General features: G+C 56.9%; 1 protein-coding gene across 1 annotated transcript in view; it reads left to right on the top strand.

Annotated features, from left to right (window-relative positions):
• Positions 1-26,180, top strand: part of GALNT2 (polypeptide N-acetylgalactosaminyltransferase 2) — a 179,206-nt gene extending 153,026 nt beyond the window's left edge. Inside the window, exons 9-16 of the mRNA XM_060035105.1 lie at positions 3,564-3,651; positions 4,660-4,763; positions 7,688-7,814; positions 12,670-12,762; positions 13,107-13,190; positions 15,021-15,147; positions 19,276-19,395; positions 23,609-26,180. Of these exons, the coding sequence (XP_059891088.1) occupies positions 3,564-3,651; positions 4,660-4,763; positions 7,688-7,814; positions 12,670-12,762; positions 13,107-13,190; positions 15,021-15,147; positions 19,276-19,395; positions 23,609-23,764 (899 nt within the window). The 3' untranslated portion in view covers positions 23,765-26,180. The remainder of the gene's footprint in view (positions 1-3,563; positions 3,652-4,659; positions 4,764-7,687; positions 7,815-12,669; positions 12,763-13,106; positions 13,191-15,020; positions 15,148-19,275; positions 19,396-23,608) is intronic.
• The last annotated feature ends 675 nt before the right edge of the window (positions 26,181-26,855 follow it).

Here is a 26,855-nt window from a genome sequence, read left to right as displayed (position 1 = left end):
GGGGTTCACCAGGGGACAGACACGGCCTTGCCTCCCCTGGACGGTAGGCGTGGTTCCCGTCCCTGGCACCGGCTTGGCGTACGGAGCCGGTGTGGAGACGCCAGGCCGATGGGGGTCTGCCCTCTCCACCCTCCCCCTCACCGCAGCGTCCATCGCCTGCTGGAAGCCCATCCGCCCCGCTCACCCATGACTCCTGGGCCCCGAGGCCTGCAGAGCGCAGCCCTCCCGCGGCCTGGCTGTCAGCCTCTTCTGCCCGACAGCCACCCACGTCCCGCCGTGGTGGAACCTTTCTGGGGAACCTTTATCTGAATGACCCTGCCAGTTTCCAGGGGGTCCTTGGGCTCAAGTGTGACCCCTCAAACCCTCCCGCCGCGGGGTCCCACAGTGATTTGTCTGAGACTCTCTTTACCTTCTTAAAACTTCACATTGAAGGCCCCAAAGAGCTTTGTTCACGTGGGCCGTAGCGATCAGCGTTTGCCGTGTTAGAAGGTGAGGCTGAGAACGGTGAGAACGCCAGGTGACGCAGCCACGTGGGCGCTGCCCGTCCTGCAGCTTCCGGAACGCTCCTTCCTGCACTTCGGAAAAATGAGATGGAAAGGGGCCTGTAGAGCCTTAGCATAAACTGAAAGCAGTTTTCACGTCACACACCCGCTGAAAGGGCCTGAGGACCCCGGGGGCTCCTGGACCCCAGCTGGGTAAACCGTGTTCTCGCGAGGAGCTTCACGAAGCTGCTGGGCGCACGGGAGTCCCGCTAGCCCTGCCTGAGGAGCAGGCTTCCACTGTGTCCCTGTGTCCCCGGGACTGAGTGTACGTGGGGGTGACCTGTGTCCCAGGGACTGTGTGTACGTGGGGGTGACCTCTGTCCCGGGACTGTGTGTGCGTGGGGGTGACCTGTGTCCCCGGGACTGTGTGTGCGTGGGGGTGACCTGTGTCCCCGGGACTGTGTGTACGTGGGGGTGACCTGTGTCCCCGGGACTGTGTGTACGTGGGGGTGACCTCTGTCCCCGGGACTGTGTGTACGTGGGGGTGACCTGTGTCCCCAGGACTGTGTGTACGTGGGGGTGACCTGTGTCCCCGGGACTCTGTGTACGTGGGGGTGACCTGTAGCCCCAGGCTCCCCTGTGTCCCCGGGACTGTGTGTACGTGGGGGTGACCTGTAGCCCCAGACTCCCCTGTGTCCCAGGGACTCTGTGTACGTGGGGGTGACCTGTGTCCCTGGGGACTGTGTGTATGTGGGGGTGACCTGTAGCCCCAGGCTCCCCTGTGTCCCAGGGACTGTGTGTGTATGGGGGTGACCTGTAGCCCCAGGCTCCCCTGTGTCCCAGGGACTGTGTGTGTATGGGGGTGACCTGTAGCCCCAGGCTCCCCTGTGTCCCAGGGACTGTGTGTACATGGGGGTGACCTGTAGCCCCAGGCTCCCCTGTGTCCCAGGGACTGTGTGTGTATGGGGGTGACCTGTGGCCCCAGGGCTCCCACACAGCCCAGTAAATGCCTCCTGCTCTGAATCTCAGCTGGCCGGCAGCCTTGCCTCTCAGACCTTGGCTGAGAGCCAAGAATTCAGCGAAGCCTGCTGTAGAGAGAGATATAACAGAGATGTCAGAGCCTTTACTTTCCGTGTGTAATTTATTCACTATTGATTTTTCATACCTGAGATGAGTGAACCCTTTTTCCAGCATCCTAGCACCCCTGTTTCTTTCTCTAAAATGAGGGGCTTCTTTTCCCATCTCCAACATTTTGAGCTGATTAGGAGACGGACTGTTCCAGACAGACACACAGACTGAGGGTCAACTGACATCCAAAAAAGGACACAGTAGAACCGTGGCCTTGGACGGAACCTCAGAAATCAGAACCCTGGGACCGGCCAGGGAGGCCCGGGCTCTGGTGCCTCTTTCAGGCGGTGTCACCACGGGAGCTGTTTTTCCTCTGGCCCTCGGCGTCCCTGTCTGAGAAACAGGTTGATAATAGTGCAGCCGCACAGGGCGGCCGGCAGAGGGCAGAGCTGTGACCAGGCAGCTCCCCAGAGGCCTCTGGCCGGGCCGTCATGCTGGGAGGACGCACCTAGGTTGGGAAACAAGAGTCAGGAGAGTCTTAGAAGATGGTGAGCACGCTGGGGCTATAAAGAGTTCGGAGCCTTGGCTGTCAAGAAAGCGTTAGTGTCCAGAGTGTGTCCCCCCCCCGAGGATCTGCCGGAGCTGAGATGTGACGGTTCTCCATCTCCCGTGGCAGCCGCTTACGGCGGAGCCGGTGCAGGACAGTGAGATGCCCTGCGTGGGAGCGGCCTGCCGCTGCCCCAGGGCCGGGCCAGATTCACTCTAAGAGCATTTCACCAAACCCCTTTTAGGAAAAAAGAAAAATCAAGGAGGATGTTTTTAGCAGATTTTTAAAAATCTAATATAGCTTGGCTCTTCGGACCAAATTGATAAGCTAAATAATAATGAACATTCCCCCCAAAATGCAGGTAATGTTACATCAGCTGGCCAGTTGAGGCCTTTGTGTTCTGTCAACAGTGCACCGGGACGTCTGTTTTTCCCTGGCTGGCGGTGCTTGTGTGCGCGGCAGGCCGTGTCTGGGGAGAGCCGGGCTCCTCAGACAATCAGTCTGTGTCTGTTTCCTCTCCGTGCACCACTGGTGCCTGGCCCTCCAGCTCCTCGCTCCCATTTGCCAGCCCGCTGCGCTCTACAGGGACAGCGGGGGCACCTTTCTGTCCTCTGGTTGAGCCATGATGTGTGCCACGCCGGCCTAGGAGCCCCCGAGCCCCTGTGCCATCCTACCCTGTTCAGGCTGCAGGGCAGATAAATGCTGGATTCAGAGCACACAGACGGAAGGCCTGAACTTAGGCATTGCACCAGCCCTGCGGACAGAAAGCCTGCTGGCAGAGGGCTGAGGGATGGACGGCCCTGGAGCAGTGAGGCTTGGCTGTCAGACCCTGGGCAACGCGGCCCATGCTCTGGAGAGCGTCCGCAGGTGGGGTGTGCCAGGTACCTTCTGAGGAAAGACAAGACCCGACAGCTGTGGACCAGGGGCCAGGCCCGGGCTCTGCCACCCGCACGGCCTGTGGATTCTAGAAGTGACGTGGGGCAGGTGCCATGTTATCAGAAGTGAAGCTTGCTTGCCCCTTCATTCCCAACTACTCCTGCGCCCCCTGCCTTCCCTTCCCTGGGACCGCGTTGGGGGCACCTGGCAGATTTTTTATTAAATCGATCCCTCTTCTTTGTCGCCTCCTTACAGCCCTTGGATATGTCCTCACAGACTCCAGTTCTCTTATTTCACATTTATTCTTACGCATTCTGGTTTTAGAAAAGTCTGACCCACACCTTCTGTTTTGGGTAAGCTTCTTGGGGAAAGAAGATTTCAGTGTGCGTCCTCCCGGCTGGTCTCCCTGCCCCCCCCCCCCAGTCACTCTCTTCCCTCTGCGTCGTTTTTGTTTGTTTTTCCTTTGTTTGGGTTACAGTGAGTCCATTCCAAATAACAAATATTTTTAAGCTGTGACGGACAGCGGTGCCAGGAGCAGACAGCCTGTTCTCACAGCATCCTGTGTTTCTTCTCTCTTCTGCAACCAGCAGGCTTTGACTGGAACTTGGTGTTCAAATGGGATTACATGACGCCTGAGCAGAGACGGTCCCGGCAGGGGAACCCGGTCGCCCCCATAAAGTAAGTGGCAGGCAGGCGTCCTTCGGGTGCCCTTCTCTGGGGTGGAAGATGAGACAGCAGGCCTAGGGACCTAGTGGAGCTCTCACCTTCCAGCCATACCCCCATTTCCCCTCATGCTAGCTCAGGGGAGAGTCTCTGCCTCCAGATTATAGGGTAAAGTATTTTGAGATTCTTTTTCTATGTACGTGTATCAAATCTGCCAGTTCCACGTCCTTCGTGTCTTGGTGGCATAGAGCGTTTTCCCGCACAGGGTGGGGTGTTGGGCTGCCCTCGGGGACTGGGGAGGCGGTGGGCAGCAAGTGGGAGCCTCCTGCCCGCCCCCGGTGGGCTCCGCCCTCCTGTCCCCCGGAGGAAGCACTGGGTTCGCTACCAGCTGGCTTTGAGCCGCGCCCGGCTGGGGTGGGGACGCCTCCCCAGGGACGCGTGGTTACAGGGAACCCCGCGGATACCGGCGCCGTCTGCACTGCGGCGATTGTCCCCCGTGAGCAGTGAGCTCCAGACGTGCGGCCCGGGGCCCTGACTTACCACGGCAACTCTGCAGGCACAGGGCTGGGGTCCTGTCGCCGGCCTGTCCCCAGGCTGATGGGGACGCGAGAAGGTGACGGTCCCGTCCAGCAGAGGAGGAAGCTGCCCGGGATGAGGTTGCGTTCCCTACGTGCGCTGGGCGCTGTAGCCTCTTACTGTTTGTCGTCCTCCAAGGAGACCGTGGCACAGAAGAGCCGAGCACCGGCCTAGGGCGCTGTCAGCGAGGGGCCCAGCTCCGGCGGCTGCCCTCTCGTAGGGAGGCTCCACGCAGCCCCTCGCCCTTGGGAGCATCTGAGCATCCGAGTGGGGGGCACTTGAAGACAGCAGGGCTCAAGCAGAGAGGGGCACCCAGAGCTCTGGGCCAAAGACCATGGCTGTGCTGTTGTTCCTAAGGTCGGCCTGTAGGCTTGACCTTGGCATTAGAATGCTGGCGATCTAACCTTGACCTTCGACCTCTCCCTCTCTTCCCTTCTGCCTCTTTAGAACCCCTATGATTGCTGGAGGGTTGTTCGTGATGGATAAGTTGTATTTTGAAGAACTGGGGAAATACGACATGATGATGGATGTGTGGGGAGGAGAAAACCTGGGTACGTATGAGCCTTGTGTCTTCGGACACCAAACCGTTTCCAATTCTGCTGAAACCGTGGTCTTTTCCTGCCCACCAAGAGGGGTAGAAATGAAAAGTGGAAGCTTTGGAAGGACTGGTAAGCAGGAGTTTGTGGTATGCAGGGTGCCCCTTGGAAAAGGTTTGTAAAGACGTTAAAGTGACGGTTTACTGAACACAATTAGTCCCCCATAAGGTGCAAATAGACCCTTTTTATTCTTAAGTGTCTTGGGTTGGGCGTTATGCTAGACACATAGTAAGTCTTCGAAGGGAAATGCACACTTTTTAATGTCACCTGAATCCAAGGTCTGGAAAGCACGCTGACAAAAATGGGGGGAGGATTTCAGCTTCTAAGATTCATTTTTAGCCACATGGGATGGAAAGTGAGCCCTGGCGAAGCCTGTCGGACTGGCTGAATTGTGGTCGTGGGAATCAGATGGGGTGGAGAGGCCGGGGCACTTGTCCCTTCCTGACTACTTTGTGAATGGTTCTGATTGGTTTTCGTGTTGTTTTGTTTCGTTCTGTTTTTTGTAATCACACAAATCATTTTACCTATGTTTACGGACGTTGGAACTTTATAGACTTTGGTCTTTATTGGTAGCTGCATTGTATTTACTCCATAAAGACAAAAAGACTCTTAATTTATTTGTTTGTTTAGGGGGTTTTGTTTGTTTCACTTTTGAGTTGTCTCCTTGGCTATTGGATGCTGTTAAATTACATTATCCCCGGGTAGACGTACCCTGGGGGGAGGGGAGGGGGGCGAGGAAAGGAGGTAAAGAGGATGCCACTGTCACTTTTAGTAGTTTTTACTTGTAACAGAAACTTTGATTTTTTTTAAGTTTAAGAGACTAGACAAGCCCATTATTTTTCCCTCATTTTATGATATCAGTGTTAGTGATAGCGTCTCACCTGTGGAGAGAGGTTGTTGCCTTTGTGGATTCTGAAAGCTTCTTTAGACTCAGTAACTGCACCAGGACGAAGGTTCAGAGTCAGATGCATTTCGGTTTTGTTAACAGTACACTGACGGGCAGGGCTTGATGGAAGGCTGTGGAGCACGGAAGGCTTCAGAAGGATTGTTAACCTTCTGAAGGGAATTCTGAGTCACCCTCGCCCTGCAGACATCCCTGGGGAAGTGCAGCCAGCCAGGACCGCCACTCGGGGGGACCAGAACGCGGTGGGGTTCGCAGCAGTGTGTGCCATTAGGCTGACGTGCGTGGAGGGCAGGTGGCCTTTTGTATCAGGGTGTAAGGAGAGTGTTGATTTAAGTATCAAAGGAGACCTTGCACCCAGAGACCAGTGGGAGGGGAAATAATCTTTTCTGTTACCTAGTTTATTGTTGGTTTGGTTTGTATGTTTATGTAGCTGTGCCCTGTGCGAGGTTCCCTGGAAGGGCTCAAGGGGCTCAGGTAGGGTGACGCACGGTGGGCGGGGAGGAAGGGCTGGGGCCACCCGGCCTGAGCATCCTGGCACCTCCTCCCGTGACAGGCTCTGACACGGCCGCTCTGGAGGGTCTTCTCTCATCAGGGTTAAACAGGCACGAGGGTTTCAGCAGGAAGAGTCCGTGATGTGAGCCTCCCTCTCTTCTTGGTACTGCTCAGACTGGATTTTCTGGGTGCTGCCTGCACACCCCCAGCAGTTGTCCAGCCTGAGGGCTTGTGTGGGCCCAAGTTAGGAGAGGCAGGGGACGGGGATGCCCAAGTCAAACCCGAACACCCCCTCCAGGTGCGCCCCGCCAAATCCACTGGTGCTGCCAGACCGCCTGACCAGCAGTGTAAGTCTAATTGAAGCAATTGAAAAGGACAGAGACCTTCCCTGGTGGCGCAGTGGTTGGGAGCCCGCCTGCCGATGCAGGGGACGCGGGTTCGTGCCCCGGTCTGGGAGGATCCCTCATGCCGCAGAGCGGCTGGTCCCGTGAGCCATGGCCGCTGGGCCTGCGCGTCCGGAGCCTGTGCTCCACAACGGGAGAGGCCACAACAGTGAGAGGCCCGCATACCAAAAAAAAAAAAAAAAAAACAGTTTTAGAGGAAGATGGCGTATATGATTGCCTGTTACATCAACCTTAGGGCTGATTGTGGGCATTTCATGCCTTTTGATTCACGGCCGTGCGCTGTCCGTTGCCTTTTCTAACTCAGGGCTGATTCCCAGAAGGCGCATGCAATGCTCCACGATGGAGAACCGGCCAGAGAGGAGCTCCAGGCCGTGTCTCATACAGTGTTTGTGACATTATAGGGTCTGATGCCAGGAGTCTTTCTGTTCTCAGTAGGCCAGGGAATCACTCTTGTCTCAGGGCTTCTAGTCTGAATTTGAAAACTGTTTCTGTAGGCTCACTCTTACTTCTTTTTAAATTTCAGATAGAATTCTTTCATGAAAACATGGGATTTGGTGACACAGGTAGAGCTGGCATCTGTAACTCTGATCAGTGCTGCAGTGGAGGGAGTGCCTGCCCCAGTGTGGGTAGTTCGCGGCATCTGTAACTCTGGTCGGTGCTGCAGTGGAGGGAGCGCCTGTCCCAGTGTGGGTAGTTTGTTCGGCATGAATTATCTCTTTTTGTCTCCACTACTTTACGTTGTCTGTGAAACGACACTGTGCTGTGCAGACACCCTCTTAGTGAACTGAAGTAGGACCTTTCATTCAATCTTTTTTTTCCCTCCACCTTTATCGAGGTTTCAGTGACAACTTAAAATCGTACATGCTTCGGTATACAGCTGGACGGTTTGACGTGCCCTAGGCCCCATGACCCTGGAGCCTAGAGACGTGGTGTCAGAGGTCCCCACGCGGGACGTTCAGGACCCTCTGGAAAGGGAGTGCTCCCTGGGCATCGCCTCAGGCCACGGGGGTAGGGTGGGCATCCGCACCCCATGGGGGTGGCCCGGGCTCTCGGTCACCCCGTGTCGTTCACCACCTCAGAGATCTCGTTCCGCGTGTGGCAGTGCGGCGGCAGCCTGGAGATCATCCCCTGCAGCCGCGTGGGACATGTGTTCCGGAAGCAGCACCCCTACACCTTCCCCGGCGGCAGTGGCACCGTCTTTGCCCGGTAAGTGGCCGAGAGGCCGAGCAGGGCCCAGTGCACCGCTGACCGCCCCGTACGCAGGGCTGACCGTGGGCTGTGTGGAAACGTGTGCTCTAAGGGGCCACCGCTCGGCAGTGACGAGGGCAGCTGTGGGGACTGAGGACAGCGGCATCCCGCTGAGTGACAGATGCTGGGCTCAGCAGGTTCCATGGGGCACGAGGTCACGCGCAGGACAGCCTCAGAGCGACACAGCTGTCCTGGTGGAGAGCAAACAGGGGTGGCCGGGGGTGAGGGTGGGGCGCAGGGCGGGGTAGGGCCAGTGGGACTGGTCACCGAACCGGGTGCCAAAAACGTGTTATGGGGAGATAGGAGAGAGGAGTGCTTGGACTTTTTAAATCACATGTTACCCTTCAAGGTGCAGTATATGAACAGCGCTAAAGGCAGCCACACAAGTTCAAGCCCAGGACCCACTGGGCTGTAGAGGCAGATAACACACGATAGATAACAGATAACACACGATAGATAATAGGTAGATTTTTGCAAACATGAAGACAGCAAATGAAGAGTTTTCTGAAGAAAAAACAGCGAATTACCAGTGCAGGGGACGCCGTTTTTTCCTCAGGAATTCTTTCAGATGCGCAAGACAGAACCGTGCACAGGCCAGCCAGCCTGGCCCAGGGAGACGGGGGCGTTCAGCTGAAAAGATGACTTCAGACTCCGAGAGATGCTGCGAGCTAGGCAGAATGTGGTCACGCGGCCAACATGCTGGGGCAGGAGGACGGGTTTGCAGGGTGGGCGGGCGCTTGTCCCAGAGCCAGAGGAGCCCGTGGGGAGCAGCTCCTCAGTGCCGAGACGAGCCTGCAGAACAGAAGGCTGCCCAGTATGGCTGGAGCCCAGAGAACGAGGGGACAGTAGGCACCGAGGGAGACTAGACCAGCTGGGTCTGCACTCTGTGCGTTGAGGGAAACTGGGTGTCTTTCGATGCAGGAGGAGGGGCAGCTCCTGTGGGTTTTACGCAGATACTCGACTTCTCTGTTGTGAACTTTAAGGGGGGTCCTTCTGTCCCCTGGGCGGAGGGCCGCGAGGATGATGCCAGGAGGAAAGATGGTGCGAGTGACATGTCCCCCCTCCACTGCAGGGCCGGGCAGAGCCGGGTGGCCAGGGCCAGGTACCAGCTGCGGCCCCAGGCAGGCGTGTTTACCAATGGACGGGAGGGGGCCGGGGGGACTCAAGGGTGACCCCCAGGCTGCCGGTCACACACTTTGCTAACGGGATGCCCCTATGGACACAGGGAAACCTCAGAGCAGGGTGGGCGTGCACGGGGGGGAGGATGGCCAGCTTATCTTTTATGTGGCATTTGATTATAAGTATACCTGTCTTGTACAGAAGGTGGATTCTTAGCGTAACGTATCAACTTTCTAGGCAACCTTAATAGAAGCCAAATGTCAAATGATGCTTCTGACCAAGTTACCTTCTCCTCAAAAGTGTATCCTTTCCCAAATGTTGTCTAAACATCATTTCTGCTCTGTTAGAAACAAAAATATGCTCTTATACGATGAATTCTACAAAATCAGACAAACGGTGATAATGTACATTTCCTCCGGGGCAGCATGAGTTGCTTCCCAGAAACCTCTCATTAGAGGCATCAAATACTTGGAATCAAAGCACTGATACCTACCAGCAAAGCGTGGGATTTCAGAGAACGGTGTTAAAGCACACAAACATTGCTTTATGCACTTTTTTTAAAGGAAAAAAGAGGCGCTCGTTTTTAGAAAGAAAACTTTTCCGTTGTATTTTACAGCCCGGGAGTCCCATACACTGGAGATGCGGGGAGGAAAGGGAGCCAGGCTTCAGAACTAGGGGGCAGCGTGGGTCTGTTAGGCCTTCAGCACGGCCGTCGCGGCCCCCGCCCGCCCTCCCTCTCTCTCTCTCTCTCTCTCTCTCTCTCTCTCTCTCTCTCTCTCTCTCTCCCTCTCTCTCTCTCTCTCTCTCTCTCTCTCTCTCTCTCTCTCTCTCTCTCTCTCTCTCTCGGTTGACTCACCTGAAAGATAAAGAGGTGGAATGTGTTATTTCCGAGGTCCCTTTCCAGTTCTCTTTAATTTCCTCTAATATGTGGCATTCAGTGTATAAGTATTTCGCCACTAAAAATTGGGACTTAACAGCAATAGCTAATATTTATGGAGCGTTTCACGTGTGCCAGGCTGTTGAGTGCCTTACAGATACTCACTTACGTACTGCTTATAAAACCTTAGGAGTTAAGCACTATTATGAATTTGCACTTTGGGGGCAAGGGAGACTGAGGCACAAAGAGGTTCGGCTCCTCTGTCTGAGTTCACGCAGGTGGAAAGTGAGCCTCATCTCCGGCCCCTTGGCTCTGGAGTCCGCGTTAGGTTTCATCTGGACCCCTAAGCACAGTCAGTGCCTGTGGCTGCCGGAACTCCGGGATAAGGTACAGGTTCTAAAAGGCACTCTAGCGTAGCAGGTAGGGGACCACCTCATTTGTGTAGGGTCACCGTGTAAGAGAAGCAGGGGAGGATGAATGAATGGAGAAGGGGCCTCGGGGGGTCCCGCCTTGTCTGCCCCCCAACCCTAGCTGTGCCCTGCGTGTGCCCTGGGCGCCCGCTGCTGTAGGGGGACCCAGGTGATGACACACCTGCAGGCTCTTCCGTCACCTCACGTCCCTGGAGACCAGCTGAGAGAGAACCGTTGGGCGGTTCCTGCCTCTGCTTTTTACACAGCTGCGTTTCCAGTTGGCCCCTTACAAGCCTCTTACATAGCCCGTTGGGAGAGTGTCGCGTGTGTGCTTGCGTGTGCGTGTGGATTAGAGTTTCCCCAAAGGCCAGGGGGGCTCCCGGTCAGAATAGCCATGGGGCAGGCGCCTTAGAAGGGTATTTGGGTTCACGTTGAGTAGTTAATGGTGAGACTCATTCATGGCGAGGGAAACTACAAATAAATTAAATACAGCAAACAGCGGTTTAAACTTACTCTCTTACTAGACGTTTTTCTGTTAATACCACCAGGCAGTGTAACTGGCCAGTTCCACCCTCTCTGTCTCCTGCTTGCTTCCCGCTAGAGCTACCTTACCTGCACCTGGTGGGGGCAGGAAGGGAGCAAAGGCGGGAAGAACCCGGATAGACGAGAGCGGGCCCAGGTGCCCAGTACCTGCGGCCCCTGGAAGACCGCGTAGCGTATAGGAGGCGCCTAAGAAACATGTGAATAAATGACTTGAAACTAGTGCTGAGCGGCACATGAAGCTCATTCTCTGCAGCTACCTACGTATCTTTTCTATTAAGTAGACAGAGAAAGGGTGGTTTTGCATTTAGGAGTTGAGAAATGACTTAATCACTTAATGACTTAGGTGATTTAAAACCACTGTGTGATTGCAATTCATAAAACCTTATAATTTGGAGAAAACATCCTTCAATCTCCCTCTGCCTCCCTCCGCCCCACCCTTCTTTTCCCTCCACACACGTAGCGACTATGTACTGTTCTGTTATCTATTGTAATTTCACCCGTCAAGTCAGGGCCGTCAGTCCATGGCAACAGGCAACATGTACACCAGTATCTTTCATGGCCACGGAGGAGTCCATGTGTTGGACCACTTCACTGTTAACGGTCATATAGTTTCTATTTTTTCTGCCATTATACACTGTGCTAAATTGAACGTATTTTCATTGATTATTTCCTTGAGGTAAATTTCTAGAAGGTGGAACTGCTGGATCAGAGGACGGGTGCTCTCAAATTGTCTGCCGCTTACGGGGCTTTCTAAACAGCAGTCCATCTAGGTACATACGTCACTTTATACGAAGGATATATGCCCCAAACAAATTATTTTAGTCATTGTAACTCAGATGATTTGAAAGGCTCACCATTTAAAAGAGACCTTTCTAATAGAAGGAAGGTATTCTTGTAAAAGGTGAACGTTGCCTTCCTAATGTGTTTATCTTGGAAGAACAGCGCCTTCTATACGGGTTCTGAAAGAGCATTGGCTCTATCTAAACCTAAGGTGTGAGTCTGCTTTGGACCAGAGTCCAGGGGTACGGAGCACAGACTCACTGTCGTCACGCTGCCTCACAGATGCTCTAAAGAGAACTCCGGCAGGAGAAGATACTGATGCCGTGTGTGCGTGGCAGCCTTTAGTACATGTCACACACTCGAAGGCACCTCGTCCCGGTGGCCTTGTTGATCGTGGGTCATGGTACTCTCCACAGCTGTGAGATGTAAGCACGGATGCCTCTGGCCTTCTAGAGGAGCCTGTTCCATCTTTCCCCTTCCGGCGCAGGGCAGTAAGAACCCCAGATGTGGGGCACACACTGCTGTCCCCCACTATTCCTGGTCCAAACAGGACAGTCCCTCAGCTCAGCTCTGCCAAAAGTAAGTTTTAGAGTAACTGTGGTGTGCCCTTAGCTTCTCCCCGGAGCTGTCCAGTAGTAGCTCTATCGCAGCCGCCTGAGAAGGGCTGCAGAGCAGAGGCCAGGGATTTCTTGGCCGTGCGCCCTGGCCCCAGCCTTCTGCGGATGCATGGTGAGAGTTACTGCAGAGTGGTTCACTTCTGTCCTTCGCGCAGCCCCTGCTGTAACATACCTGCCTGTGCTGTAATTCTGACTTGGACTTGTGCTCTGTGACAATCTGTGTTCTGTGAAAGACGAGGATGCGGGTTCTGTTGTTCAGTGAGCGCCTGCGGAACGCCAGCCACCCCGATACAGCCCGGGGGCTGGGGAGCAGCCTGCCCTCTGCTCCGCGCAAACACCACCGCCGGGCCACCAGGCCCCCCTCCCCGCCAAAGCACCCTCCCCAGCAGCACTTCCTCGGTGCAGACAGGACGCCGCTGACAGAAGGATGGCAACGCGCAGCTCAAGGAGATGTGTTTTGTTTCTAGTAACACCCGCCGGGCAGCAGAGGTCTGGATGGACGAATACAAAAACTTCTATTACGCAGCAGTGCCTTCTGCCAGAAACGTCCCGTATGGAAAGTAAGTGTGACTCGTGCCCTCTCTTGCTGCTTTGCCTGGGATCCATGCGTGTGCGTGCGTGTGTGTGTGTGTGTGTGTGTGTGTGTGTGTCAGCCCACACCCCAAGCAGCGTTCTGTGGCCAGAGTTGAGAAGAGCTACCAGGTGTTAAAGGGGGGCCCTACCCAAGGCCTGCGAGGGCCCTCTCAGGAGGTGCTTGGGAGACAGCGGGGTCCTGGGGACAGAAGTGTGGACGGTCCGGTCTCCACCGCCTGCCCCAGCTCTTGTCTCATCGGCAGATCTCCGGCTTTGACGTAGCGCCCGTCTGTTCTTTGCGTTTATAAAGAAATCTTGTCCCCTTTTGCAGTATTCAGAGCCGACTGGAGCTCAGGAAGAAACTTAGCTGCAAGCCTTTCAAATGGTACCTGGAAAATGTCTACCCAGAGCTAAGGTGAGGCCCCGGGGCCGGGCTCTGCCAGTGGGCACGGGGCCTGGAGGTGGTGGAGTGCAGACCATGCTCGGGGCGAGAGGCTGGGAGCAGGGCCCCAGCGCTGTCCCCAGGCCGCCCCCCCCACCCCCGGTTCCTCACAGCCCTGGAAACCCTCCCAGGTGTCAGTTCATGCAGCTCGTCCCCCTGGCGAGATGACGGGGCTCCGTGAGTGGCCTGAGGGCTGGAGGCACAGGGCACCCCTCCCGGCCCGGGCCTCACCCTCCCGGCTCCTCTTGCCCTGGAGACCCCAGGCTAAACCAGCTCCATCCCCTCCCCACCCATGGGCCAGCGGGTGACGGTGCCCGGCAGAGGCCCGGAGGATGGCCTGCCCGGGGCGCCCCCTCCTCCAGGCTGGTTTTGACCTCACGTGTCACGGGAGTGACCACGCTGGCCCCCTGCTCCCCTCCACGAGGACTGATGACACAGAAATACTCCTGAGCTGCCCTCTACACCTGGCCTGTCCTTTTAAAGGACTGCCCACTCGAGGCCTGAGGGAGCGCTCGGAGGACCTGCCGGTCTGCGGGCTTCAGGCTGCACCTGAAATTCCTCTTCTTAAAGGGCTTTTGCCGGACGGGCTTTGCCTCCAAGTGGCACATCCCTTTTTCCGAATATTCCAGCGCACCTTATAGCAGGTCACGTGTCTCGAGCATGGGATCTGTGACTGCAGGAGTCACCACCATCCTCTTGTGTGCTGACGGGCCCTTGAGAGCCCTTGTCGCAGAGATTTGAGAGTCGGGTCCCGCGGCCTGTCCCCTGCTGTTCACTCCCGTCGCTCTTTGGCTCCCTGTGCTTTTAAAGGGAAGCCGTGCGCCCCATGCCCCGAGGGGAAGGACATCACCCTGGGGCGCCCCTGGCCGTTGCCTCTCCCCTGGTCGGCCAGGGGCTTCACAGCAGTGGGCTCTAGCCCCTAACGGCGCCCACTTCGCTTTTGCTGTCACGGTGGCCTGTGACTTGGTGACGAGACGCCTGATGCAGTGACATTAAAGCACAGTTTCGCCCTGAGGCCCCTGTGATTTGGGGCGACTTTGGGCCCTGCACCACCTGAGACCACATCTCAAGCGTTCACGCCACGGCGGTGGGTGGACCTGCTGCCCTGTCCGTGCCAGGCAAGGGGGGCGCCAGCCTGATGTTCACGTGTGTCAGCGACACCTGCTGCCGTCCACTGCCTGCTTCCTGCGGGCCCGGCCCTGCGCTGAGTGCCGGGGTGCGGTGCTCCACAGCTCTCGCGGCGGCCCTGCGGGGAAGGACCGTGCGAAGGGGGCACGGGGCTGGAGAGGATGCGCCTGGCCGGCGCACGGCTGGTCCGCGGCCAGGGCGGGGCCCGGGCTCGAAGCCTGCCCCGTCCCCCCATTGTGCTGCCTTGCCCTGTTTATACTAGGCCACCTGACAGACCCACCTGTGGTCTCCCCTCTATTAGGTAAAGGCCAATCCTGAGTCTACTGGAAAGTTCCAGGCAGCAGGATCTGACCACATTAACTGCTTTCCTAAATGCCTGTCAACAACTAACCCTGATGAGACAAGGGGCTTTTTCTTTCCCGAAAACTGTCCCTGGTACGAGATAGAAAGAATACTTAGACTTAAAACCTGCACTTAGAGTTAGGAGTCGAGAGGCTCAGAGCCGTGCTGTCTCGGGGCACGGCCAGGCCTGCGCTGGCGGCACGTGGCCTGGGGGCAGCCTTCTTGCCGCCGGCCCCGTCGTGAGGCAGGGGCTCTGAGCACGGGGCGGGGTGGGGCGCAGGCACGGAGCCTGTGGCCCTCAAGCCCAGCGAGTGACTCTCTCCTTGGCTCCAGGGTTCCCGACCACCAGGATATAGCTTTTGGGGCCTTGCAGCAGGGGACCAACTGCCTGGACACTTTGGGACACTTTGCTGACGGCGTTGTCGGAGTTTATGAGTGTCACAACGCTGGGGGGAACCAGGTATGTGCACGGGGGCACCAGGGAAGGGGGCCCGAGGCCATATGTCCCACTGCCACCCTCCTCCTGCGATGGCTGCCCCCTCACAGCCGGCCTGGGGCCAGAGGGGACATCCTGCTGGAGCTGCCTTCCGCCTTGGCGGGCTTGTCTGTGGCTGCAGGGCCATGTGCCCCACCCCCCATCGCCTTCCTGCCCCCTCTGTCCTGCCTGGCCGTGTGCTCCTCCCAGGGCCCCTGTCTGCGTCTGCACCTGCCCGTGTCCCTGCTCACAGACGCTTAACCACGGCCGCCAGGGCTGCCTATTAGATGATAGAAGCTTAGATCTGAAACGCCCACCCCCTCGGTCCTCGTGGAAAAGGAGGGAGGTGAGTGAGGGCTTGACAGGCCCAGCCGTGGCCTGTGTGTCCCAGAAGAACAGGGCTCTAGAAGGTGCTTTTCCCGTGAGACAGTAACAGGTATTTGGTAAAATGAGGGCCTCGTGCCCAAAAATGTCCGGGCGATGCTGGAAACACTCATCTACTGGGGGGGCCAGCCGTTTTAAACAAAGACTCTTTAACTCAGTGTATCCCAGAGCCTCCTTTAAATAGAACCGTTTCAAAAGGGCGCCTGCCTTTGTGTGAAGTTGGCTGACCCCATCCTCCCGAGGAGCATCCTAGCAGACGGCAGCCCCGGACTCTTGGCCTCCTGTCTCCTGGTGGTGCTGTCTTTGCAGCTGCCCGGCGTGGCCCAGGCCTGGTAGATGAGACAAGCGAGGCACAGGGAGGGGGCAGCCCCCAGCCGGCTCTGGCCGCTGTCCCAGGCAGATGACCTCCCTGGCTCTCGGCGGAAGAGCCGAAGAGCTTCTGGGAAACACGGGTCCCAGGTCCCCCGCCCGGATAGCCTAATTTCATGAGTCTGGGGTCAGAGAGCATCAGGGTATTTGAAAGCCCCCAGGGTGGGTGACCCCACGTGAGCGCTGGGCAGGAGGGCTTCCCAGCAGGAAGGATGCAGGGGCAGGTCACAGGGAGGCGGTGTGCCGCTTCCAGTCCCGCCGTCCCCCGAGGACCAGTCTGGGCCAGCGAGCCACTTCCGAGATCAGGCCGCCCAGTAGTCCTTTGTGTGCTGACGAGAACGTTCTAGATCTGCACCACCCAGCACAGCAGCCACCAGCCACCTGTGGGTGGCGAGTGTGACGGGATGTACAGTTCTCACTTTGTTTAACTGTAATTCGCTTAGCCACGCGCGGCTGGGGCCCCGGGGAAGCATCCTGTGGAGGTAGGAAGCCAGGGCCGCAGCGGCTGCGCCAGGTGGTACCCTCGCGAACCTTCCAGAGCGAGTCCCGTCTGAACTGAGGGCAAGTGGGTCCTGGGGATGAGAAGCGAGGGGTAAACGGCATTTTCTTATGGTAACTCGGGCCCATGCTCTGGAAGAAAAAGGTGTGTCACCTGGTTTCTGGCTGGGCCTCAGCAGACACACAGGAAACGGGGAACTTGAAGAGTGGCAGCTCAAAGGAGCGTTTCTTAAATATTCGTGCACTTTGTTTTGCAAATTCAGATCACTGAAATGCGCCAGAAGAAGAAAGTGCAGCTCTCTCTGCTGTTTGCAGAGCTGAGTTCGTTTTTCTGGAATTCAGTGTAAAGCCTGCTTTAAAATAGTGAAGCACGCCATAGCAAGAAGTTGTAGCAACATTCAGACGTGAGCTTTCACTGGGGATCAGCACCCCCCCAATACCTTCCAACACCTGCTTCCAAGAACAATCGAAAACCCCTCTCCGTACAGAGTCACCCACCCGTCACTCCTCTTACCCAGGTGGGGACGGGGTCTTTTTGTCACTGGATCACACAGATGGTCTCCTCCTTCCTGGGACCTCTGTGGTACCTGGTGGTGCTTTGAAAGCACCCCATTCTGCCCCACCCCCCTGTGGAAGGAGAACATTGTGGAAGATTGGAACCAACCCTCAGGGCCCGGCATGTGGCCCTTCTGACGAGGCACTGCAGACTCAGAGCCAAGAGCCCCCAGGGACAGGTGGACACAGGTGTGCACAGGTGTGCACAGGGCGTCCGAGTTTGGGCAACGGTGGAAAATAGACCGGGCAGGACCTTTCAGAGCCTTTGGTAGGCTACTAGTGAATCTGCAAGAGAGATGCGGGGTCCAAATGCAGTGTTTCCCTAATTTACTTGACCTAGAACCGACTTTTCATAGAATTCCTCACAGAGTACGCTCGGAGAAACCCTAATTAAAAGGTGAGAGGGCTTCCCTGGTGGCGCGGTGGTTGAGAGCCCACCTGCCGATGCAGGGGACACGGGTTCGTGCCCCGGTCCTGGAGGATCCCACATGCCGCGGAGCGGCTGGGCCCGTGAAAAAAAAAAAAAAGGTGAGAAAGTTGAAGCTGAGGGGACTGCCCAGTCTGACTCCCTGTTAGGGGACAAGGAAGCCTGCCCACACGCCAAGGGGCTTGCCCTTCCTCTCCTGGACAGTGACCCGAGCCCACCCCTCCCAGCTGGACCTGTGTCTCACCGCTGGCTGGGGGAGGGGTGCGCGTGTGGCCTCCAGGTGTCATTGCTTTCTTCTTTTAAGATTTGATGAAAGTTCATAATAATGCAATTGACAAGGAAATTTAGTTATTTCTGAGGTATACATTTTAAAGTAATAACTAGAATTATGACTTCTAACATTACACCAGAACAGAACATATAAGATTTTTAGAAATTTCATGTAATGTCTGAAACATTTATATTAACATATTTCCATACAAATAACCGAAAGAAAGTTCTAGTATTAGTTGTTTTTTTGACATGTATGCACTGATGTGTATAAAATTGATGACTAATAAGAACCTGCAGTTAATGCTTTCTTGATAACAGAGCGTCTGCGCCAATGTGACTCGGGTACTGAGCAGTGAGGCTTCTCGGAACGGAACGTTCTGTATTCCTTCCCTTAGCTCTGTCCCCTGAGGACAGAAAAAAGAAAAACAACGTCTCCCTAGCACTTAATCGTGCCTAAAGTTACATGACACAAGCACTAGTGTGATACCCGCTCTCCCACAGGGGAGGAAGCCTCCAGGGGGCAGGGCCTGGCCTGTGTGCTCGCTGCCAGGAGTCTGAGTCATTGCAGGCGCTCAGCGGACAGTCAGTGGGTGGATGAACGGACAGACGGATGGACAGATGACTTGCAGCAGCTTTCCTGGATGTCCAGCAGAAGCGGGGCATGGGGAGGGCACCCGCTGTGGGATTCTGAGTTGGAAGAGGCGTCGCTGCTTCTAGATCCTGAGGGCTCGCGTGGGTTTTATCCCTTTGCAAGGGTCAAGTCCTCGAGTGCCAGTCAGAAGCCTCACCCTCCTGTCTCCGCCATAGCTCTGCCAAGAGCAGGCTCCCTACCTCCTCTCCCGCCTTCCACCCTGTGACCCCACTCACCCATCGTGTCCCCTCCCCGGCCTCCTGCCCTTTCAGACGCTTTTGTTTAGTGTTCAGAGTACGTAGTTCCGCTCTCGGCTCTTAAGGGACGTGTGTCTATCTTTTAAGATCATAGGCAAGTTATTTCAGCACTCTCTGCCTCAGTTTTCTCATCTGTAAAATGGAGATAATAGTAGCTTCTCATAGGGCTGCTGTTGAAGGGCTTAGAACAGTGCCAGGCACATCACAGGCACCCAGGGTGCAATACTGGATCCGTTCCTGGGGACCTCACGGAGCGTCCCGAGCGTCGGTAGGCCAGCTTAGTGCTCAGTGATGAGGCACGTGGTCTGTAACTTCACACGTGACAAGCCACAGTCATAAATGCTGTTTCCAAAGCATACCCGTGTTGGGGCAGCCAGTCCAAGGAAATGCTGACCCTGAACCGTCCCCCTTGTGTGTAGCCAAGCTGGACCTGCAGCGTTCACAGCCCGCGGTGCATGACGGGACATGGGGTGTGGAGCTCTCACCTGCGTCTGGGCTTAAGTTCTTCCTACTGTTGGCCGAGTGCTCAGTCAGTTATGAGGCTCCCCGACACCCCCGGCTGGAGACTTGCTCTTAGGCACAAAGTCCTTTGTTGGCCCTGAGCTGTCAGGGCTTCTGAAGCCTGCTCCCCGCGTGCCGTCCCCTCCGGGGCCCTTCCTTGTGGCATCCTTCACCCCGCGGCCCCGGGGGCCGACCCTGACCTTGGCTTTGTGTTGCAGGAGTGGGCCCTGACCAAGGAGAAGTCGGTGAAGCACATGGACTTGTGCCTGACCGTGGTGGACCGGGCGCCCGGCTCCCTCATAAAGCTGCAGGGCTGCCGGGAGAACGACAGCCGGCAGGTAGGTGCCGGCCGGGGGCCAGCCCAGCAGCCCCAGCTCCCCCGCCCCCCCGGGCCTGGATCCCAGCGGGGACGCTGGGTGTTCACAGGCGGCACCTTTTGACTGGCGCTGTTCTGCGTCCCCGCGTGGAGCCCCTGGCGAGCGCTGGGATGCCTGAGGGGCGCAGGGCGCGGGCTGGTCCTTCTGCCGGGAGGTCACCCTCCTGGTTATTGTTCCTCCCCGCCTGCACCCATCTGTTTATGTTTGGTCTGTCCTCTAACAGGCTGCAGAGGCAGGGCTGTGCTTTGAGGCTGCGTGTTCAGCTCCTGCGCGGGTCTGTAAGGGCCTCCCAGGCTGGGCACTGGGGCAGGGGGTGGTCCCAACACCAGAGGCGGCTCCCCTCACCCTGGCGGCCAGCTGAGCCGGGCGGGGCCCTTCCTCAGACGCGGCCCTCGTGCCCAGCTGTGGGTACTGCGCCCAGAAAGGCTCTGTCTGGTGATGCCCGAGAGCACCCAAGGGACGGGGATGCTGGTGGCCAGCGTGCGTGGGTCAGCACGCCACCGACCCCTGCGTGGAGGCACAGACCCCTGGTCCAGGAGGGGGTGGGGTGACCAGCGGTGTCCCTGGCCCCTGGCTTCTCTGTAGCTGGTGCAGCCCAGCCAGTGCACCCCATCAGGAGCGGTGCTGGCCTGAGCCAGCCAGAGTTCAGCTTGGCTTTAAAAATGAAACTGTTTGACTTCACTCACGAGAAGTTAATGAAACACTGACCTACAAACCAGCCTAGAAAAGGTGTTGAGGTTCATGTCTCCAGAGGAGGTGTTTCACCCCGGTTCACTTCCATTGCTGACGAACCCCCCAAGCCCGAAAGGAAGGCCTATATTTTATAAAAATATATAGAGAGAGACCTTTATTTCTGAAGCCAGAGGCCTGCTGTGGCTTATTTCCGAGTATGTCCTCATTCTCTTCCCCACACCACTGGCCATATTAAAGAGAATTCCGCGCGTTTTTGTTTATTCATTAAGTATTTTTCCTTTTTAAGTTTACAAATTGTAAACGATTAAGGTGCAACTGGATGAAACGTTACACGCACACTCGTGTTACTTTTTTCCGAACGGTTCAGAACCTGTGTTTACCTCTTCGGCCGGTTTTCTCTGACCTGCGCCCTGGGGGTACCTTGGGGGCAGAGCCTTTCTTGGGCCTAGGGGGAGCGGCTAGTGCAACCCCCAAAGGACTTTCCCACGTGCCCACACGGGGAGCTGGGCTTGTCCTCTTCCGTCCCTCCTCACGAGACTCACGGGTCTGGGGAAACTGAGGCCTGGGGCTGGCTGGAGCCGGGAGCCCACGTGGGCTTCCCACCTACCACTCCTTTCACAGAAGGGAAGCTGAGGCCCAGGGCCCCCAGGAGCACCGAGGCCCACACCAAGGTCCCTTGCTTGGAGCCCAGTTGTCAGGAAACACTTGAAAAGGGCCGTCTCTCCTCTGTCCCCGCCCCCCACCGCCTGCTTCCAGGTGCCCCCCGCCCTGCTCTGCAGAACCCCAGCAGGTCCCTAAATGCCCATCTGTGTTGACAGCTGTGGCTCCCGAGTGAGAAGGAGAGGGGCTGGTAAACACGGAGGCCACTGTCCCCAGCCCCAGCCTCCTGGGACCTGCGTCGGGTGAGCGTGGTGCCGGGCCAGGTGCCCTGCCCCCGCTGTAAAGGCAGGGGCGTGTAGGGTAAAGGAGGATAAAGTGATGACTTTATCTGGGCTCCAAACCTTTGTTCAGAACAGACAGATGCCCCATCTCTGGATGCTGCATCTCTGGAGGGGTCTCCTTTAGTGAGAGCTTGCTGTACGCCAAGGGCTGACGTGTTCCTGCCACCGTCTGGCTCTCACCCTGAAAGGCTCACGTCGTAAGAGGGAGAAAGGCCTGCAAACGATGAGCTCTTCTGGGTGTGTGGTGAACATAAGTGGGGATCTCTTAAACTGTCAACGCCGAGCCCTTCCTTGCCTGGTAGAGAAGGTGTGGCCCTTTCAGCAGAGCCTCTGCATCTGGGAATCTGCCCACCCCACCACAGCCATCTGGGCCCAGGGCTCCGGGCTGCCGAGGCCGCCTCCCATGGACGGAGCTGGGGTTTGGGCGTTGTTGAGGCCTTCCACCTGGCTGATGCTGTGACACAGGCAGCGCTCCCCAGGGAACGGAGTCAAAGTCCACCCATTCCAGATTCTTTGTCAGGCAAGCCCTGGCCACTCAGTGACACGTGGATGTTGGCAGCGTATGACAGCGCAGGAGGAATGGCAGCAAAGAGGGAACAGGAATGAAGGAGGAGGTGATGGGCAGGTGACGGGCGGCCCCTCTCCCTGTGCCCTTCAGATTGCACTGCGTTTCACTGTTGGCAGAAACTCCAGGCCGGCAGGTGGCCCAGGGTCCCCACGGGGGCGTCCTTGCAGGGCCCCTCCCTGCCTTGCTTTGCCTCCTTTGCACCTCATTCACTTGCCCTTTGAGAGGAGGCTTCTCCGCTGGTTCTGTCTCAAAGCTGCACTCCTCTTGCCAGTTGGAACATTGGCTTTCCAGGCACATCTGTGTGTTTGTGTTAGGTGTGCATTTGCAGAGTCAAGGGGGAAAGGAAAGCAAGAGTAAGAAAATGTAATTCCACAACGTCCAAAGGATTTGCAAAAATACCAACGGAAGGGAGCTTCTGTGCATACAGTGTAAAAAATTAACTAGAATCACAGACTGCATTAATGAAGGGAGAGCTTATGTAAGAAAAAAGCATGTTCCTTTTTTTTTTTTTGTAAAGAACAGGCATTCGAGATTTTTACATGGGGATAAACAACATGAGAGGCCCTCAGGTTTCCCACGGCTGGGCTGTGGGCCTGTTCGCTGCTTTGCCTGGCCGGTTTGGGTTTAGTGGGGCACAGGTGCATACCCACAGGCGTACAAAGGCGCTACGCCCTGGACTGTACGGGTGGCACACGCAGAACTCGGCAGGTAGCGCTCGGGGACTTAGGGTAGCTGAGACAGGCTTCCACAGCCGCCAAGGTGGAGAGGGTGCAGAGACAGTGGAGAGGTGGTCTCCGCAGCAGGGCATTCTGTCCACACAAGCATCCCTTTCCCTCCCATTGGCCTCACCCCATCCCTCTGGCGCAGCACGAGGCCCTACGTGTACGCGGGCACGCTGAGGGGCCCGGGCCCGGCACCGGCCTCAGCAGGGCTGCTTTCAACAGCCAGGGGCAGGCAGCCTGGGCCCTCCTGGAGCTGACCTGGTTCCTGTGGCTGCTTCCTCGAGGGGAAATATCCGCAGATGAGGCCGTCTTGTGAAAGAATGCCAAGTCTGCAGGAAATTCCCCCATGTGTCGAGTCCTTAAGACCGAGGAGGGGCGGGGGCCCAAGCATGGGGGGCTTGGTCGAGGGGATGCCCGAAGAGGGTGAAGGATGGGTCAGGGCAGCGGTCTCCAGCAGGGCCCGGAGACGAGGTTTGGGGCTGCAAACCAAGCGGAGAGTGCTGGTTTCTTCCTGGGCCCTCAGCGGACCCTGTTTTGTCCCCGTGAAACAGGAGGGAAGGGGGCAGGGCACAACCTTTGAAAGAATGACATAGCCCGAGGACACAATACAAACTGATTCGAACCAAATGGGTCCAAGATGGCGGACGAGTCGACTTCCACTAGACCTTGAGCCTCAGTATACGCTCACAGTAACACATCAGCAAGCTAAATGACACACCCACAGGCGCCATGACAGTTCCAAGAGCGACCACAAGGGTCAAAAAGAGGGCGGCAGCCCAGTTCCTGGAAATCCCCGCCCCTTCCCCCAAACAGCTGGAATACTCCTACCACTCATTAGCCTGTGAAATGACCCACCCCTATAAAAACGGACAACCCCAGACTCTGGTGCCACTCTCGCCTTCTGAGATGGCCCACGCTATCTGTGGAGTGTGTGTCTCTAAATAAATCCACTTCTTACCCATCTGTCACTTTGTCTCTCGCTGAATTCTTTCTGCGATGAGACACCAAGACCCTGAGAAGGGAAGTGTGATCTCAGCTGGAAGCCTGTGGGTTTTGGCCGGGTTGGAGTTACAGCCGCGTGGGTTCAGGTCCCAGTCTGAGGTGCGTGGTTTCACCCGGGCTGCTGCGGATGCCCGTCCGTCCTGGTCAGAGACCTTGTGGTGAGTGCAGCCCGCAGACCCCGAGAGCAGCCCCGCTGTGCCCTCTCCTGGCGGCGCCCCTGCTGTAAGGTGTTCTCCTGTCTTTTGCAGAAATGGGAGCAGATCGAGGGCAATTCCAAGCTGCGGCACGTGGGCAGCAACCTGTGCCTGGACAGCCGTGGGGCGCAGAACGGCGGCCTGAGCGTGGAGGTGTGCGGCCCCGCGCTGTCCCAGCAGTGGAAGTTCTCGCTCAACCTGCAGCAGTAGAGCGAGCCGCCCGCGTCCTCCCGCGCCGTCGGGCCCGACGACGAGCCTGACCGAGCCCGACGTTATTGATTCTGTTTCTTAAACTTTTGGAGAAACTATATACCTCAGTATTCCATCACGGTCTGAAGGTCGGAGGACCTCGGCGCGGGGCGGGCGGCACCGGGGCGGCGAGGAGGGAGGAGCTGGCCCACCCCGACCCCGGGCCCCGCCGCCTCTCCCCGCCCCACGCCAAGCGGATGGATGCGGGAGCCCCACGCCTGCGGGCGGCAGGACCGGGAGGGAAGGGGCGGCGGCCGCAGCACAGCGAGAGGAGCTCTCCAGCCTCCACTCGGATCCGCGGATAGCACGTCCGGTTTCCATCCGGGTCACGGTCACGGTCACGGTCACGGCGTTTGCCCTGCCCCGCCCTCCCAGCTGTCTTCCCGGTGCAGACCCCCTTCCACGTGGCGTACCTGCTCTCTTTGGATATGAACTTTGCTGTGGTGGGACACTGCACACAGACATGTATGAAGAAAGAATGTACGGTCAGTTCCTATGGTTTCTGTAGGTCACCCTCATCCTGTAAGTTGTCCACAAAGCAGATCACAGCGTCAGGAGGAGGAGCTGAGCCCTTCGGCGCCCGAGGGAGAAAGCGCCTCCTTTGCCCCCGGAGCCTTATAGGTGGGTAGGTCCTGCTGTGGCCGCCACCCCGGGAGGCTTGCCCTGCCCCGAGGCCCGGACCCCGGCGGCATCTCGGTTTGGCTTCAGCTGGGAGTCGTGTCCTGCTCTGTGTCGGAATCTACTTTTCGTGCCCTTGGTGTCCGTAAACCCTGAATGGGTTATGTAATTTGACAGAGTATTGCTTTGGGTCTTTGTAAATTAGGTTTCTTTTCTCTAAGGATAAAATGAGTAAACAAGCCTCTGCCGGCTCCCAGTGACGGTGGGAAGCTGTCCCAGGCGGCCCTGGGCTCATGCTGAGGGCCCTGGTGTACTGGCACCGCTGTGAAGGTCACCTGGGCCCAGCCCCGCCTGCCTCAGGGGCTCTGGGTCAAGAGTTAGGAAAAGTGAAAACCAAACAGCACCCGCTCAATGACGCTGACGATTCGGGGCACAAAACGGGAGCTTTGTGGCTTAGGAGGCGCAGGTCGGCATAAACCACAAGACGGTCATGAACTAAAAGTAAAGCAGGAAGAGCGGCCTGGGCGCGGCCCTGACACCCAGGCGTGTCCCCGCAGAGCCCTCCTTGCCTCCGAGGTGCCCACACGCAGGGGTAGCCCAGCCGCAGGCCCCACGGGGCGCCCCGGTCACTCTCGTGGTCACTGCCCTCCTGCCTTCCTGCGCCCCCCTCACCCAGCACTTCGTCACACAGATGCCCCGTGTCCAGGAGGCGTCACACGGGCACACCTTCAGGCCCCTCTGGGAGGGCCTGGGAGGTCACAGAGAAGTGACCCCAGAAGGGTCTGCCAGGTTGGCACTCGGCCAAGTGCAGCTCTCTCCTGCCTGTTTCTTCTAGGAAAGGGGACGTTGGTCTTTCTTCCTCCACTGCAGAAGCCCCCCATGTGTTTGCTTTGTGACGGTGGGCTCGGGCCTGGAGGCGTGGCTGGGTGACTTTGTTCTGCTTTTTGCCCCCTGCCGACCAACCAGGTGTATCTTCGGTGGACCGAGAGGCCGTAGCTGGATTAACTCGGCACAACTGTATCTTCAGAGGCTGATCGTGACCACCCGTAGGCTCTTAGGGGGAGTCCTGGGTACCTGTGCAAGGCTGCTGAGCACAGGTGGGGCAGGAAGCAGCCACCCAGATCCTGGGTTCTGTTGTCAGGCGACTTCTACTGTTAGGGAAAAAATCCCATGGACGGACAACAAATTTGGCTTTAAAGTAACACAAATTTTAATCAGGTTCTTGACAAATTCTTTGCCCACCCAGAAGTCTTACCCACCTTTGTACCCTTGAGATGCGTCCCCCCGGGGCCCTTGGGGGGCAGCTCCGCCATCCCGGGGGTGGTAGGGCTGGCGGCCTTGGCAGGCGTGGGCATTGTGGGCTGAGGTGGGCTGGGAGGGCTCCCTGGGTGAGCTATGTTTACATGACACAGTGTGCCAAAGTGACTTACTGTGGCTGCATTACTTTCTAGTCATCGGGACTGTCCCCCTCTCCCACTCTTGTTTTTACAAGTAAAGATCCTTTCCTCAAAGCCCTTGGAGCAAAGCGTGGCGAAGTTAGTTGTCTTCTCTGTGCTGGTCTTTCTTATGTCTTCATAAAAGCTAAAATGATGGTATCTGTGATATGTTTTGCAAATTCAAAATATAGTTTGGTAATTTTTTTTTCCAGTTGATTTTTAAAAAGAACTGCTGTACAGAGCTTGTACTTCGTCCATTTTATAGATGGAAACCATCCTTGAAAATTGTTTAACTTAAATAAAGAGGAGATACTTTATAGATACGCTCTGCTGGCGGCTACAGTCACTCTTGGTCTTTATAGGATGGACTTGCCTGGTGTTTGGGGGCTGTGATTATGGTCTCTTGGGAGAGGGGTGCTGCTCGATTACCATGTCTTATCACACTTTTAAAATGCGTTCACCTTTTACTGCTGCACCTTTTGCTGTTTATTCTTTTTTTTTTTTTTTTTTTGCGGTACGCGGGCCTCTCACTGTTGTGGCCTCTCCCGTTGCGGAGCACAGGCTCCAGATGCACAGGCTCAGCGGCCATGGCTCACGGGCCCAGCCGCTCCGCGGCACGTGGGATCTTCCCGGACCGGGGCACGAACCCGCGTCCCCCGCATCGGCAAGCGGACTCTCAACCACTGCGCCACCGGGGAAGCCCCGGATGTTTATTCTTATTTGGAATAATAGCCGTTATCATCTGTGGAGTGTTTATGATGTGCCAGGCCCCACTCCAGGCACTTAAATACATCCTCATTGCCTTCTCCCAGTAACCTGGGAGGGAGCATTACGGGCTGCATTTTACAGTTGGCTGGGGAAACTGGTGCTTAAAGCTGCTGGCCTGCTCAGCGTCACAGGCTAACCTGCCCAAGGTCACGCCACTCCTAAGTACTCCCCTGGCCAGCCCCAGGCGCTGAGAGCCAAAGCCTGCGCTCCAAACCAGGGCAGGGGAGAGG

Source organism: Delphinus delphis, chromosome 16 (assembly GCF_949987515.2).
Source record: "Delphinus delphis chromosome 16, mDelDel1.2, whole genome shotgun sequence".
NCBI lineage: Eukaryota > Metazoa > Chordata > Mammalia > Artiodactyla > Delphinidae > Delphinus > Delphinus delphis.
The sequence above is the reverse complement of the archived record's forward strand: the minus strand, read 5'-3'. Positions and strand labels throughout refer to the sequence as shown.